This window comes from Typopeltis vanoorti, chromosome 18, assembly GCF_054136105.1.
Source record: "Typopeltis vanoorti isolate ZY-2024b chromosome 18, IOZ_Tvanoo_1.0, whole genome shotgun sequence".
Taxonomy (NCBI): Eukaryota; Metazoa; Arthropoda; class Arachnida; order Uropygi; family Thelyphonidae; genus Typopeltis; species Typopeltis vanoorti.
The window spans coordinates 3521250-3539383 of NC_143566.1; the positions used below are offsets into that span (position 1 = coordinate 3521250).

The 18134-nt window shown below is 36.7% G+C and overlaps 1 protein-coding gene across 1 annotated transcript in view; it reads left to right on the forward strand.

Moving 5' to 3' along the window:
- ACC (acetyl-CoA carboxylase) overlaps positions 1-18134 on the forward strand; it is a 1393224-nt gene that overhangs the window by 1220511 nt on the left and 154579 nt on the right. Inside the window, exon 49 of the mRNA XM_090408519.1 lies at positions 11239-11416. Coding sequence (XP_090264645.1) covers positions 11239-11416 — 178 coding nt within the window. The remainder of the gene's footprint in view (positions 1-11238; positions 11417-18134) is intronic.

Consider the following 18134-nt stretch of genomic DNA (forward strand, 5'->3'; position numbering starts at 1 on the left):
TGAGTATTTATTTGCCATTTGAATGTAATCTTGCATTTTTTTATCTTTCATAGATAAGATATTTATCATTGATGATAAATTCTGTACATCTTATCAATTTCATTTTTGTCTTGTTGTTGTTATTATTATTATTATTATTTTACACCCTCCATGGAGTCGGCAGACTCATCGTGGGAGGTTCATTCAACTGACAACATATTTATCATAACCAATCTTAAAATCCTTAACACTCCTTCCATTAACAACACATACTGCTAAGGTAATGCATTACATTCACTGACAATTCTCCATTAAAAAAAATTACTCCTCACACCCCTCTTCACCACACTCTTACATAACTTCCAGAGATGACATCTGGTTTTTCTCCTTTCGCCTTCTACTCTTTTTATAATCTCATATAGATTAATCTGATAAAAATCCTCTCACTAACTTAAATGACTCTCATATCACCTCTTTTCCTACTATCCCAAAAACTCTGCAGTTCACATTTCTTCAACCTCTCTCTCCATAGCCAGCATTCCAAAGTAATGATACTGTCTTAGTCATTCGTCTCTAGACCCTCTCCAATGTCTTAACACAGTGGTTCTTAACCTTTTCGAAGTCACTGAACACTTTTGATTATAAGAAAAATTTGGGGAACACCAAAAGCATTAGGATCATAAAGTTAACAATAAAAATATGCATGGACTTGCCTTTTATAAAAATATAACTTATTTTAATGCGATAATTGAGTTTGTCGGCTTTTGCAGATTTCAGCAATATCAGGTCTAATATGTGATATAACTACCCTCATCTCTTTATCTATATTAGTAAGTCTTTCACATGTTTTAGTTTTTATATTGGTTAATATTGAGAAACTGAGCTCTCACTTATATGATGTTGAAAACTGTAACAAAATTTTCAATGTCCTTGTGGAGAGAGCTGGGTATTCGGTTGGACAAAAATCCAAAATTCCTCAAGAGTTATTTCAGAGAATTTCATTATCAGAATACGATCCATTGACAAGGTAACTGATAGTTCTTCTTGTAACGAAAATTCACAACTCTATGTATTATAACTGTGCCAGATGGATTTCATATCCAGTCATAACTGTGTGTATTTAAGGAAGGAAAGTAACTTGAAATCTTTTCTTCCAATATTATTAAATTTTTACACATTAAAAATAGTGCCTAGAAACGATATTCTATTGGTTTAGAAATCAACGCACAAAGCAGTCATCAGTTAGGATCAGAGTAACCAATTAAACTCAGAACAGTGTCATGTGACATCTTTCACTGGCAGAGCACGTGTAACCAGTTCGTGGAACACCGGTTAAGAACCACTGTCTTAACATCACATTGAAAAGCAGGTGACCAGATTTGGCATAGTAGTCCAAGTGTGGTCTGGCCAGTGCTTTATACAGTGACACAACCACTTCCTTATCCCTACATGTTAGAATACTTAGTATCATAGTAGCACTATGATGTGCAACCTTTGCAACACTAGCAATATACCCTCTAGCCTTCAGTCTACTGTCAACCATCACACCCAAATCTCTAATCTCATCCACTTCCTGCAGTACGGCACCATCGATATAGTACACAGCCTTATATTTCTGCACTCCAAAATGCAACACCTTAATATTAAAACTACAACACCCACCCTTTTATCCAAGTAAAAAGTCTATTCAAATCTTCCTGAAGAGATTTAGCATCAGCAGTATTACTTATAATTCTTCTCAACTTTGCATTATCAGCAAATAACTGAAGATCCCCAATCAGTCCACAAGATATATTGTTTACAAACAAGTTAAAGAGCAGGGGCCCAAGAACAGAACCCTAGGGGCATGCCACTGGTTACCCCTCTTTTTTGAGACACTGCTTCATCATACAAAACCTGCTGGTATCATTCAGAGCCAATCTCTGATCCATATAACCAATATATTATCTATTCTCATCCTCTGCAGCTGCTTGTACACCAACTTATCATGTGGTAATCTATCAAATGCCTTTGCAAAGTCTAAGAATATCACTGTAAATGATTCTCCCTTATTTAACACACTTATCACCTTATCATGAAATGCAAGTAAATTACTAAAACAGGACCTACCCTTTATAAATCCATGCTGACCATCATAAAGAATGCTATGTCCATCAATATTGCTATGCCCATCAACCCAATTCATTCTATTTCTTACCAATCTCTCCAACACCTTGACCACATGTGCAGTTATACAGACTGGCCTGTAGTTGAAGACTTCTGTTTTAGAACCATGTTTGTGGAGTGGTACTATTTTGCCTTCTTTCCACTCCTGTGGTGTACATTCCTTAAGAATACTTGGTGATATATCATCCATTCCCACAGCGTTATTCACATCTAGCCCAAACAACATCTGATACCTCTATTTCTTTCACTTCCAGTTCTCCTAATACTTTCCTCTCTTTGTTCCAGATGATTTACACCAGTATGATATATGCTGATAAAGTGCCTGTTCAATAATTCCACTATATCCTTTGCAACTTTTATTCTGCTGTCATGACTATTAACCAGTGTTAATCTGCCATAATTATTCTTTCTCTTGCTTGCCATGTAGCTGAAAAATTCCCTTGAATTAACCTTTGCCTGACCAGCCAATCTTCTCTCAATCACATGTTTACATGACTTCTAGAAACGAATCCTGTTTTCTCTCTCCTGTAATGTCATGTATTGAAAAATTTCTTGACCATATACTCTATAAAATCCTCGTATGTAATATATATATCTTTATATATACAGAGATATATATATATATACCTGTGTTGTAGCTAGTCATATGCAGACTTTTGCGAAGAAGGATATATATGTGGAATTATAAGCCTGGTGATTATGACAAGCTTAGGAGACAACTTCAAGCTATAACATGGCGCAAGGAGTTGAGCAGTAAGGAAATAAATGCTGCACGGGAACTTACAAAGAAATACATAACAGCATCAATGTACGAATGTATCCCAAAGGCCAATAGGCTGAATAAGGTAGGTGTAAAATGGATGAATGTGGAGTTTAAGCATGAAATCTGGAAAAAGAAAGCACTTTGGAGGAAGTACAAGATGAATAATGGTAATCAGTCACATGAAGAATATAAAGAACAAGCCAGGAGAGTGACTCAGTTAATAAGGAAAACAGAAGTAGAGTATGCGCAGAAATTGGCAAATCATGCTAAGAAAAATCCTAGAGTTTTTTAGATATGTGGCGAGTAGAAGGAAGAATGATCATGGAAAGATGAAGTTAAGGGATGAAAGTGGTAGAATGGTAACTGTTGCAGAAGAAATTGTTGAGGTATTCAGCGATCAATTTATAAGTGTGTTTCATCCTGATCAGGGTGGAATCATGAGGAACTTAAGTGTAGAGGACATAGGAGAGGATAGCTTAATTGTGAGTGAGCAGGAGGTATTTGAGGAAATAAATAACCTTGATATTAATAAGGTGATAGAATTTGATGACATATCACCACACATCTTAAGGGAATGTTCCAGGAAACTGGAAGTAGCATTGGCATGCCTGTTTAATAAGAGTTTGCAACATCACAGGTTCCAAGGGAGTGGAAGGAGGGTAAAATTGTTCCACTGCATAAAGGTGGTGATAAGGCTGTAGCTTTAAATTATAGGTCGGTCTGTATATCTGGAGTTGTGGTGAAGGTCCTGGAGAGATTGGTGAGAAGTAGGATACAGAAATGGGTTGATAACAGCAGTATTCTCTGTGGTTATCGTCATGGGTTTGTTAAGGGGGGGGGGGATCATGTTTCACTAACTTATTTATGTACTATAACAAGGTAACAAATACCTTGAACAGAGGAGATGCATATACAGTGGTGCACTTGGATTTTGCAAAGGCTTTTGATAGACTGCCACATGACAAGTCTTAAAGAAATTGAAACAGATGGGATTGAATAACAGACTTCTGTGTTGGATCAGTGACTGGCTGTCAGATAGGTATCAGAAAGTTGTATATGGGTGCAGTATCTCGAAAGAGAAAGGTCACCAGTGGTGTGCCGCAGGGGTCAGTTTTGGGGCCATTGTTGTTTAATTTTTATGTTAATGATATTGGATCAGGTTTGACTAGTGATATCTAGCTGTTTGCAGATGATGCAAAACTGGGGAGAGCAATGCACAGTCAGGCTAATGTTAATGCCTTACAAGAGGACTTGAATAGATTGCATGAATGGGCAGATAAGTGGGAACTATCAGTTCAATGCTGCCAAGTGTAAGGTTTTGAGATTTGGTAAGCAACGATGGGATGCAAAGTATACACTTGGTGGGGAAAGTTTAACAGAAATAGAGGAGATGAGAGATCTTGGAGTGATGGTGTACAATGACCTCAAATGCAGGGGCCACATTGCACAAGTTGTGAAGACATCACATTGAATAATAGCAATGATGCAGAGAACCCTGATATACAAAAATGGAGAGGTTATGATTCCATTGTATAAGGCCTTGATCAGGCTTCATATGGATTATTGTGCACAGATTTGGTCACCAGGTTTTCATGGTGACAAGGATATGTTGAAAAGGGTACAGAGAAGATTCACAAAGGTAGTCAGTGGTCTTTGGAATATAGAGTACGAGGACAGATTGAGAGAATGTAAGTTGCAGAGCTTCATCAATAAGAGGAAGAGGGGGGGGGGAGGATATGATTGAGACATGTAAGTTGGTCAGGGGTTGTTATCAGGTAGACACTGAAGAGATTTTTCATAGAATGGGAGAGGGAAGTAGAACAAGAGGCCATTGTTAGAAACTGTATAAAGGGGATGTGAGCAAAGGAGTGAGAAGCAGGTTCTTTGCATGGAGGATGGTTGGTGAGTGGAATTCATTGCCTGAGTGTGTTGTGGATGTGGACACATTGAATCAGTTTAAGACATGGTTGGATGAGCATTGTATGCAATAGTGAGTACCTCCCATGATGAGTCTCTGACTCCATGGAGGTCAAATGTTGATGATAATAATAATAATAATGGAAACTTCCTCAAGTGGAAGTTTTCCACTTGGTTATACTATAATATAAAAAAATGCCAAGATATATATTCTTGGTTTAATCCTTTATCCAAGTGTAAGCAAACAAAGTTTGCTCCTGAAGTTACTTCAAGACTGTGCAACTTGTATATACAAGCTAAAGACTTCACATCACTTTCCTTAGTACTCCCTAATACAAAGCACATATCCTTACAGACATGTATAATGCTGTGCATTATTGGAAGGGTCACTACCCAGACCTGTTTGGACCATTATTGAGGTCTCATCAGTGGGAGCCAGACCCAGAAGTGATACCAAGGTTGAAGTAATGCAGAAGTCGTATTTCATATATGAGTTGCCAAAAGGTGTCACACCTTATTACATTGGTATATCACTTCCTGGTCTGGCTTTCACTGATGAGACCTCAATAAAGATTGAAACCGGTCTGGGTAATCACCCTTCCCATAATGCATAGCATTATACATGTCTATAAGTATATCTGCTTTGCATTATGGGATATTAAGGCAAGTAATATGAAGACAAAATAGTATCTATTTTGTTGGAAATTTTCTAAAATTCTCAGTATACGGAGGCAAACGAAAATAATACCTATCCTGAAAGCGGGTAAACCTGCTGAAGATCCAAAGAGCTGCAGGCCTATTTCTCTCCTATGCTCAATGCTGAAGCTGTATGAGAGGTTGATTTTGAACTGATTAAGTCCAGAAATAGAGAAAGTGCTGATAAAAGAAAAGGCAGGATTTAGACCAGGAAGTTCATGCACTGGACGAGTATTAAACTTAACACAGTCTATTGAGGACTGCTTTGAAAGGGGATTAGCAACAGCAGCACATGACACACTAAATCTTTAGCAGGAGATTCTTTGTTGAATTTCAAGGAAACAACTAAATGATGAACGGCATCCTTTGTATGGACATGTTATGAAAGGAAACTGTGAGCAAGAGGGTGATGAATGCATTGCCTGATAGAGTGGTGAGAACGAGAATGGTCAATGAGTTTAAGGAGTAGTATGATAGACTTTGTGTTTCCTAGGAGGGACCTCCCACTATGAGTTTTGATAGACTTTATGTTTCTTAGGAAGGACCTCCAGCGATGAGTCTTTTGACTCCTTAGAGGCCTGAATAAAAATAATAATAATAATGTTGCAGTACATATGAGGCTAAGATCAAGGAAACGTTTTACTCACTCAGTGGAACCGTTGTTTGATTCCATAAAAGTTACAAGATCAAAAATATGGCAAGAACAATCTCCAGAGGCTCTGAACTTAAACAAATCTCTTCCTTCCTGCTTATTTCTGACTGGCAAAGATGGAAGACATTGAATAGAATTCATTCCAGAATGGTCAGATGGGGCTACACAGACAATGACAGCTGCTCACGTGTTAAAACACAAACCATGGAACATTTCTGCCTAATAGACAATAATACATGTACCCAAGAAGATTTAATGCAGTGTAATGAAACAGCTTTAAAGTATATTAGTGACTGGATGAGTGAAATTTGACATTTTATATTTTTGCATAATATCTTATAGAAGTAGCATTTTTATGTTACTCTTGTTTGTTTGTTTTTTTAATGTCTATTCCTTTAAATGTATGCTTTTAATCCCTATTCTGTTAATGTCTATTCTTTTAAATGTATGCTTGTAATCATTTATATATATGCGAACTACAGAAAATGTAGTTTTCTGTAGTTCGCACATGAAATAAATAAATAAATTAGCTTCTAAATACAAAGAGGCAAGGAGGCCAGTGAGAGAAGGATGAATGAATCAGTGTTTGGAATGTCATATATGGAGATTTGATGATTTGGGGATGTGCCACAGGAGTGTATATCTGGTGGAATGAGAGAGAGGGAGAGTAGCAATGGCAGTGAAGAGGGGTAAAAGTGTGGAGGAGATGATAGTAATAGTTTGGACAAATGACCTGAGAGGTTTTGTGAAATATGTAGGATGAGATTTCAGGTTTGTTAGACGTAGTGCAGGAGAAAGGTGTCCAAGGATAGATAGTGAGCATGTTGCCCCAGTATGATAATGCATGGTTGAGAAGAAGAGCAGTGATGACAAATTAGATGATAGCGAAAATCAGAATATGTAGTTATGTGGATTGAGGATAGAAAACAGATGTATGCAAGGGATGGATTGAATTTGAATACAGAAGGGTGCAGGCATTCCAAGAGACTGTTGTTTTCTGGGTAAGGAGTATGTGTCAGAAAACAGGCTGATCATCATTTCCTGACCAGCAAATATAAATGGTAATGGTCAGGAAATGATGATCAGCCTGTTTTCTACCCACTACACGGTGAAGGCCTCTCCCATTTTGGGAGGGTTGGGTCTACTTCTTCCATGGTGACCCAGTCCATTTGTGGGAGAGGTGGATATACTTGGATATTCATCCAGGTACATCCACCCATATACTCGGATGAATGAATGTATATAGGTGGATGGCAATCACAAACATCCGTGCCTAGGTGGGATTCGAACCCACAGCTTCTTGGCTGGAGAGTGGATACGCTGACCACTCGGCCAACCAGGCCAGTGGTCAGGAAATGTTCAGACTAAATTAGTCTGGCAAGTGCAAAGCGAGCAATCACTATAGGAGATTTCAACTATAGTGATATAAACTGGGCAAAGGAGACAGCATACAGTAATAAGAGAATTGAATTTTTGGAGTTCTTGAGGGACAACTGTATTATGCATCATGTTGGAGAGAATTCAAGAATCTAAAGTTTTGGATTTGGTCATATCTTCAGAGAATCTGATTGTGACTGAGATGACAGACTTATCCTCCTTTGGTGAGTGTGACCATGTAGCCCTGAGTTGGAAGATGAATAGGCAGATGGAGATATCAAAACAAAAGGAAGTTATGTGGAATTATAAGACAGGTGACTATCATAGACTTAGAAACCTGTTTGCAACATTATAATTGATGAAGCAATTTGAAGGAAGAAGAGTCATTAGTACATGGGAGATTCTTAAGAAAAAATTGTTCACAGTAATGACAGATTGCTTACTTCAAGTGAAGAAGATAAAGCAATTTTGAGTAAAATGGATAGCAAAAGGAATTAAATGGGAATTGCAGAAGAAAAAGAGATTATTGAAGGCATATAAAGAGAAAGAGAGAGAGAGCAGTTGCATGAGGAATATAAGTATTGTAAGTAGAGAAAAATTAGAGTATGAGAGGAGATCAACACTACTATCCAAGGAGAATCCCAAGGAATTTATTTTTCTGTATGTGGTGAGTAGGAGAGAAAATGATAGTGGACAGATTGATTATCTTGATGTTTGGAAATGGGAATCGGGTGACCAAAGCAGATGACATAGTTGAACTATTTAATGATGACTGTAATGAACAGTTTGTTCCATCCTGGTACTAGAGGTTTTATTCCTAGAAGAATAATGAGTGGTGAAGTGAATGAAGAGGATATATTCCGAATACTGAGTGTGCCAAATATCAAATTATTAAGGGAATGTGCTATGTAACTGACCGTGCCATTAACTTAGCTGTTTAATGAAAGTCTTGCAATTGGTCTAGTTCCTAGAGTGTGGAAGGATGAAAACATTGTACCATTGCATAAAGGTGGTTTGTGGAATGCAGATATCAAACTATAAGCCTGTTCGTATTTCTGTAGTTGTTAAGATTTTGGAGAAAGAAAGTGGTGAGAACTTTTATACATAATGTGGCAGATGAGGGTAATGTTATTTATGCATGCCAGCATAGATTTGTTAAAGGGTGCTCATCTTTTAGTAATCTGGTTACCTTTTACAATAAGGCATACACCCTTTTTTTTTATTTTTCCTAGTCTTTGACAGGGTGCCACGTGACAAGTTGATTTTTAAGTTGCATTATATGGGATTGGATATCATGTTAGTGGATTGGATTGATACTCTGAGAGATATCAAAGAGTTGTATATGGGGGAGCAGTATCAGAGAGTCGGAAGTTTTCAAGTGGAATTCCTTAGCGTTCAATCCTGGGACCATTGTTCTTCAGTCACTATGACAATGATATCGTCACAGGACTGCAGGAAGATGTTCAGTTGTTTGCAAATGATGTGAAGCTTGTGAGGGTTATTAGTAAGAGTGCTGATGTTTTCACTCTTTAAGAAGGTTTGAAAATACTGAAAAGGTGGACAAATAAATGGGGATGTCAGTTTAATGCAAATAAGGTTTTGAAATTTGGGATCCACAAATGGAATGCTTCATACTCACTTGTTGCAGTTATACTAAAGAAGTAGAGGAAGCAAGAGATTCTGGGGTGATTGTGGATAGAGATTTGAAGTATTGAGACATATTGCGAAGGTTGTGAGGACATCTCAGATAATTTTGGCAATGTTGAGGAAAATATTGATCACAAGAGATAAAAGTGTTCTGGTGCCATTGTATAAAGCTTTGATCACATCTGAATTTCTGTGCTCAGATCTGGTCACCAGGATTCGAAGGGAACGAAGTAACCTTGTAGAAAGTGTAGAGAATAATAACAAAAATATCAGGACTCAACAACATTGATTATGAGGATACACTGAGGGAATGCAGACTGCAGAGTTTGGTGAATAGAAGGCAAAGCAGGAATACGATCGAGCCATTTAAGCTGTTAAAGGCTTATGTTATGCTAACACACTGAGAGTTTTCATGTGGTATAAAGAGGGAAAGGAGCAAAGGACAAGGGGCTACCCTGGTAGATGCAAAAGGGCAAGAATTAAGTTTTTTGCATGTGAAATGATACGGACATGGAATGCATTGCCTAGAGCAGTGTTTCTCAAACTTCAGATAACCGCGTACCCCTTCTTAAATTTTCATTATTACCAAGTACCCCCCTAATTAATTAATTTAAAAAAAATAAATTAATTAATTAATTTAAAAAAATAAATTAATTAATTAATTTAAAAAAATAAATTAATTAATTAAAAATAAATAAATTTATTTATTTAAAATATTAATTAAAATTAAAAATCTATTTTATTTGAATTTATATGTTCTTGTAAACAAAAAATATGATTTATTTTTAAATTTTGGTTCTCTAGAGATGTCAGACGACACACTCTTATCAATTTCATTTGATCCAGATGCAATATCAACATTTTCTTGTTGCTTACAGCTATTTGTATTTGCTATATTGCTCTCTTTTGGGGGGTTTTATAAATCCAATCTTTAACCAATGATCCATATAAATAAGAATTTGAAAGCTAAAAAAAAATACTGTATTTACTCGAATATAACTCTAACTTTTTTCCCAAAATTAAAGCTAAAAAATCGTGTTGTGAGATACATGTGGGAATTTTCGGAAACTAAAGTTTTCAGAAAAAAACTGAAAATGGTGCGACTTATCAAGAAGCTCCTACTTGCTATCACTACTTTTGGCATCGAGAACAGTTGCTTTGTGTGCATCGTCAAAGTCATCTACCCAAATAGCGTCATCTTCTTTCCCATTATTTCAAGCAAAAATTACCAGTAATTTAGATACGTAGAGCAGCGAAGAACTGCAGACTTGAGATACGTAGAGCAGCGAAGAACTGCATATGATTGGTGTGGTATTAACAAAAGATCGCGTGAACCAAAGAGAAATTAGCATTTCAACATTTGAGTTGAAATGCTAATTCCCTTCAACCGAATTCCATAATATCTGAAACACATTCACTATATATTTCTTAGTTTTAACATGTTAACGACGGGGGTGGTGTCAAACAAAACCATATGTTCCACTGGCAGCATATGGTTTTGCTTGGTCTATACGGCAGTTTCAGTTGGAGAAGGGATGTGATTCATTAGTTAGTGCCATTTTTCTCTAATTGCTCTGTTTATTGAAAAATATAATGACTCCTATAATTATGCATAGCCAAAAATTGCCACGTACCCCTAATAACCTTTCACGTACCCCCGGAGGTACGAGTACCACACTTTGAGAAACACTGGCCTAGAGGATAATGATGTGCATGCTGGATGATTTTAAGGAGCATATTATAGACTTTGTGTTGACTAGTATTGACCCCCCCCCCCCCCTTGATGAGTCGTGTGACTCCATGGAGGTCAGGAATATAAGAATGCAAGTAATTGTAAACACCTTTATACTCGTTTAAAAATAGTTCTTATTATGGAGAAACAAAAATATTTAGATTGCAGTATACCAAACATTCAGTAATGCTTCCTGTTTTTTTATGTCATACCAGATTGGTAAGACATAAATACTTCGCTTATTAATTAACATTGAAAAATATAAATTTATTCATATTTATCAAATTTAATGTATATTTTTTATTACAGACATGTATGATCAGGTCTTGAAATTTGGCGCACTTATTGTTGATGCATTAAGAGAGTACAATCATCCTATTTTAGTGTATATTCCTCCATATGCTGAACTAAGAGGTGGTGCCTGGGTTGTAGTTGATGCAACTATTAATGAAAAATATATGGAAATGTATGCTGATCCAGAGAGTCGGTAAGCTAAGCCTGTTGCTCAAGAAATGTTCGTATTTTTATCTTTTATTATTATTATTATTCAGAACCCTCATGGAATCACAAGACTCATCACTGGAGTTCCATCTCAGACAACACAAAGTCTACAATACCACTTATTAACCTCACTCACTGTTTGTGATCACCTACACTCTTATGCAGTGGTACTATCTTACTATGTTGTGGGTTTAATGACTCATAAACAGCTCTGGTAAAGGATTAAAAACTATTTTAATTCTTCCAATATTTCATCTCAGTCACAGTGATATCTTGTAAACACACCCACAAAGACAACACAGAACTAAACAAAACATGCAGATTTAAGACTTAGGTATTAACTAGGTTGGGCATCCTCTGTGGACATCTGTAGGTGGCCTCAGTTGTAAATTGGAATCTTGATGGATTAATGTTTCCCATATTTTGGAATGTTTCTTACATTTGTATTTATTTAAATTAGGCTGATTTCTGAGGGCAGCTGCAGATTCTGAAAATCTTAACACACACACTGGCACTATCTTATCCTCCTTCCACTTTTTGGACACCTTTTCCATAGTCAGATTCTTGCTGAAAAGCAAGTTTAGTAAGCAGTTCACTTTCTTAGCACATTCTCTTAGAATGCATGGTGGAATGCTATTCCAGTCCAACTGCCTTGCTGACATCCAGGATACAATAAACCCTCGATTTTATGGACTAATAGGGGCTAAGGGGTGTCCATTAAATCAAAAGTCCATTAAACACGAATTTTTTAAAATAAAAATATCTGTAACATTATACTGCAATTTTATCAATATTAGCACTGTAATAACAAAAAAAATTGCTTTACACACAATTTTCACACTTTTAGATAAGTTAATGTGAAGTTCAAAAAAAATACTATCAAGTTTCTGTTTTGAACTTTTGAATTCTGCTGTTTTTTTATAATTAACTCCCTAAAATTATGAAAATGTGTGTAATAAAACTCCCGCAGAAAGTTCCACCAGTGACAAAAGAACCAATTACAGTGTGATTGGTGTGATCATGTCCTAATCATTCGCCGAACATGTTTTATGAGCGGTGACTCATTTATGTTGGCTAAATTACTACAGTGTTTTTCCAACATATGATGGCCTATTAGCCAAAATTTGTTAAAAATAACAGGAAATTAATAACAAAAAATAACCTATTAATTTAATTATAAGCAAATCTTAGTTAAAAGCATTTTAAAATTAACAGGGTGTTAATTTTCACATGACATACCGACTGGAAATTTTGTCCGTTAAATCGAGTGTTTCCTGTACTTCATATTTGAAATACATTCTCCTCATGCGCTTCTACACCTAGAACCCTTCCCATTCCTTTAGTAATACAATCTACTTTTCCAGGATGAAATCCACCTATAAATCGAACATTAAATAGCTCATTTCTTTTAAGGTTACATGGTGATCAGCATTCATATTTCCGAATTTAGGGACACAAAACACACGTGTTGAAATGATTATTTTACTTATTATTAATAAAATAACAATTTGACTTTTGATCCCTGTATTGAGGTCATCATCATCAGAAGGATACATGTGTATAGGGAACCAAGCTACATGCTCTTGCACTGTGAACTCGTAAATTAAATCTATGCTGTTAATTAATCTTTTTCTTAGACTGGCCTCTAGTAATAATTAAATAAAATAAAAGTTGACAGAAAAATATATATATAGAAAATAAATAAATAAATACATAAATAAAAAAAGATTGTTATACTATGATTTTCTTCAGGCCTTGTACAGTTCAAGTTGCTATGGAATGTTAAGGGGGGGGGGGGGGGAAAACACACTTCACCAAGTCTTCTTGTATTGGGATTTTTCTTTGGCTTGTTCTCGTTGCTATAAAGGTTGCAGATGGTCCTCCACATTCTTGGAATGGTTAGGCCATCATTTTTGTTCAGATTTGGGTTATGTTTGAGCATTTCACATGCTTCTTTGAATTTCCTCTCGAACCAGGTTTTGGTGCGGTGTAGGGACTTGGTATTTTTCCAATCAATTCTGTGGTATGTTTGGAGTGCATGATCAGAAAGGCCGATTTTCCAAAATGGAGGTATTTAATGTGTCGTTTGTGTTCGTCCTTCCTAATTGGAATGTTTTGCCCTGTATGTATGGTAGGTTACATGTGCATTGTATTTTGTATACCCCTGGGTGGGCTAGGTGTGGAAGAGGATCTTTAGAACTGAGTAGGTGTCTTAATTTTGTTGAGGATTTAAAGGTAGTTTTGAGGTTGTATTTGTGTAGTGCTCTGTCTGTTTTTTTGGAGATGCCTCTAACTATTGCTATTGCCATTTTTCAGAGATGCCTCTAACATAGACAGAACACTACACAAATACAACCTCAAAACCACCTTTAAACCCTCAACAAAATTAAGACACCTACTCAGTTCTTTCAGAGATCCTCTTCCACACCCAGCCCACCCAGGGGTATACAAAATACAATGCACATGTAACCTACCATACATACGGGGAAACAGGGTGAACCATCCCATTTAGGAAGGATGAATACAAACAACACATTAGAGGAGTTCAGGAGCACATTGCTATGTGCCCCTGAACTTCATCTCCCTATCCACCAACACCCCTAAGTCCCTAGCCTCATCAATCTCTTGGAGTACCGTTCCATCAATGTACAATAGTACACAGCTGGTAATCTTTTAATCCCAAATTGCATAACTTTACACTTTTCCACATTGAACTGACATCCATTACCTTTTGCCCATTTTGCCAGCTTATTTAAATCATCCTGCAAACTCTCAACATCAGCTTGATTTTTTATTGCACTACCCAATTGTGCATCATCAGTAAACAACTGAATATCTCCCTTTAAGCCATTTCCTATATCATTTATGTACAAATTAAACAACAATGTGATATGAAGTGCTTACAACACCAGTGTGCCCTCAGAACTTTAGTCCTCTGTCAACCATTCCTTCAAGATCCCAGATCTCATCCGTCTCTAGAAGACAGCTTCCGCAATCCAATATGCAGCCTTATATCTCTGCATCCCAAGTGCAACACCATGCATTTATTGATATTAAAATTATAGTCCCACTCATTTGTCCAAGCCTATTATTATTATGGGTATCTCCATGGAGTCAGTAAACTCATCGTGGGAGACCCAAACTATAAACAATATCTATCATATCTCTTCTTGAATTCATTTACAGACGAAGAACTCACAACTGAGTCAGGCAATGCATTCCACTCATTCACCACCCTCCAGGCAAAAAACCTTGTTCTCACACTCTTGTTAACCACACTTTTCCTTAATTTCCAGGGATGATCTCTTGTTCTTCCATCACTATCACACAGCTGAAACATTTCCCCTGCATCAATCTTATAAAAACCTTTTAGTAATTTAAACGTTTCTATCATATCCCCCTCTTCTTCTCCGCTTATCAACCAACCTCTGCAGTCCACAAGCTCTCAATCTATCAATGTAGGGAGCATTTTTTACATCGCTCACCAACTCAGTCACTCTCCTCTGAACCCTCTCCACAGCCTCCTCATCTCCAAGGAATCCAGGTGACCAGACCTGAGCACAGTAATCCAAATGTGGAAGTATCAATGCTTTATAAAGGGGAATCATAACCTCTTTATCTCTGGATGTTAATGTGTCCCTCAATAACCAAGTAATCCTATGTGCAATCGTGGACACCTTAACAATGTGCCCCTGAACTTCATCTCCCTATCCACCAACACCCCTAAGTCCCTAGCCTTATCAATCTCTTGATGTACTGTTCCGTCAGTGTACAATAGTTCACAGCTGGTAATCTTTTAATCCCAAACTGCATAACTTTACACTTTTCCACATTGAACTGACATCCATTACCTTTTACCCATTTTGCCAGCTTATTTAAATCCTCCTGCAAACTCTCAACATCAGCTTGATTTTTTATTGCATCATCAGCAAACAACTGAATATCTCCCTTTAAGCCATTTCTTATATCATTTATGTACAAATTAAACAACAATGTGATATGAAGTGTTTACAACACCAGTGTGTCCTCAGAACTTTAGTCCTCTGTCAACCATTCCCTCAAGATCCCAGATCTCATCTGTCTCTAGAAGATAGCTTCCACAATCCAATATGCAGCCATATATCTCTACTTCCCAAGCGCAACATCATGCATTTATTGATATTAAAATTATAGTCCCACTTATTTCTTCACATCTTCCTATAGGGAATTAACATTAGTAGTACTCCTGATTTCTGAAGATACTTTGCATCTTCAGAAAACATTTGGCATTCATCAGTCAGCCAACATGAAGTATCATTAACAAATAAGTTGTTTAAACAGCATCCCGAGAACAGAGCCCTGAAGCATGCCATTTGATCATCTTACTTTTCTGAGATATTGTTCCATCATACACATCCTGCTGTTTCAGAATGCCAATCTTCAATCCATCTATCCAGTTCGGTAACTAGACAGGTGCAATGGGTGCACAAGCACAGAGCCCAGGATGAAGGGGGACTGAAATGGGGTATCAAAAAAATAATCAGTATTATATTTTCAAATTTTAAATTTTGCCACCGTGGTGGCCGATTCCATAACATTTTTGGTTAAAGTTAAAAATTAACTGATCTAACTCTATCATATTTGGGGGGGTTTTTTCCCCCAAAAAAAGGGAGGGCAAAAAATGAAATCTTTCACAGGGCCCATGAAAAGCAAGTTATGTCACTGTATCTGTCCACTCTGTTTTGTAGCTTACACACCAAGTTGTCATGTGATAATCTATTAAATGCCTTTGCAAAGTCCAAGAATGTCACCATATATGAATTTCCATTATCCAGGCACATTTGTCCCCTATTCATAAAATACAAAGCAGATTTCAGCAATCTGTCCTTCATGAACCTATGCTGACCATAATGGAGAATCCTCTGTCCTTCAACCCAGTCTTTCATTCTATTCCTATCCATTTTCTCCAATACCTTGTCCTCAAATGCAGACATAAGACTAGTCTATAATTGGAAACTTCTGTCCTAAAACCATGTTTGAGGAGTGGTACTATTTTTGCACCTTCTTTCCACTCCTTAGGAACCTTTTCCACTATTTCACTTTCATTAAATAAGCAGATCAAGAACATAACTAACTCTTTTATATTTTCTTTAAAAAGATGTGGTAATATGTCATTCATTCCCACAGCCTATTAATATATAACCCAAGCAGCACATGCTATAGTACACCCACAGATACAAGACCCTTCGACACTTCTGCGCATGTCAAAAGAAGGAGAATCCATTCTGATGTAGTTTGCCCACCGTTTGTAGATCTCTCCTTGGCATTTTGCCAAGAATAGTCGATTCATGCTGAAGGGGAGAAAGAAATGAAGGATGTACGAATTGGTCGCCAACATGCGAAATCACGTGCTTTCTTGTCTGTCGCTGTACTAGTACTAGCTTGATTTTTGTTGTCGCTTTTTTGCATTATTTTTTTATTATTAATTTGTATGATGGATCCAGTACAGTCAACAAGTTCTGTTGTTAAACGTTTCAGTAGCTCTTGCAAAAGAATATTGAATAATGTGCTGACATTCTGCGAAAAAGAATCGTCCCCTTGATCCCCTTTCTGAAGTCATAAAACGTGCAAGTGCAATTGCGTGCATATCGAGGTTGACTGTTTAAAGAATTCATAGGGAATCAAAAGGTGAAGGTAAGCCAAAATTTAAATCTCCTAAAAAAAAGCGCCAGAGTAAAGAAAACCATAGATTTGAATGATTTTGATGTAGACGTTATAAGAAGAACTATTCACGAATTTTACGTGGTCGAGAGTGCCAACTGTTCCGAAATTGATTCCTGTGCTTAAAGAAAAAATTAATTTTCCTTGGAAAAGAGAAACTTTAAGGAAAATACTTCATGAAATCGGATTTTGTTTTAAAAAGTCCCAGAAGAAAAGGAAACTTATCATGGAGCGAAGTGACATTGTTTTATCTAGAATGCAGTATTTGAGAGCAATAAGACGTTTCAGGGAGAAGAAAAGACCGATTATGTATCTAGATGAAACTTGGATTGATAGTAATTTAACTTATGGAAAATGTTGGCAGTCTGAAGAAGAATGTGGAGTGCTACAAACTGAAATGCCTCACGCCGCATAATAATTTTGTGTGCAGGTGGAGAAATGGGTTTTTTTACCGAATTCAAACTTACTATACAAAGCCAATTACCACAGCCAAATGAATCCTACGATCTTCGAAAAGTGGGCAGAAGAAAAACTGATTCCAAACCTTCCTAAAAATGCTGTTGTTATAAATGATAACGCTTCATATCACTCTATTCGATTAAACAAAGTTCTAATTTGGTCTAATAAGAAGCAAGTTCTTATAGATTGGCTCTCTGCAAATAACATTTCTCATTCCCCAGATATGTGAAAAACTGAATTGCTTAATTTGGTCAAAAGAAACTCGGCCACAACTAAACTATTTAAATTCGACATGATGCTCAAAGAGCATGGATTGCTAGCTTTGAGGCTACCACCATATCATTGCGATATTAATGCTATTGAGTATGTTTGGGCAGAAGTGAAAAATCACTCGCCATTGCAATGTAACTGGAGATATTGACATGTTGAAACTTTTTAAGCTTTTAGAACAGGCAAATGAAAGTATTGCAGTTCAAAACTGGGGAAAATATTACTTTCATGTCACCTCATTGGAAAATATGTATTGGAACAGAGACGCAATTATC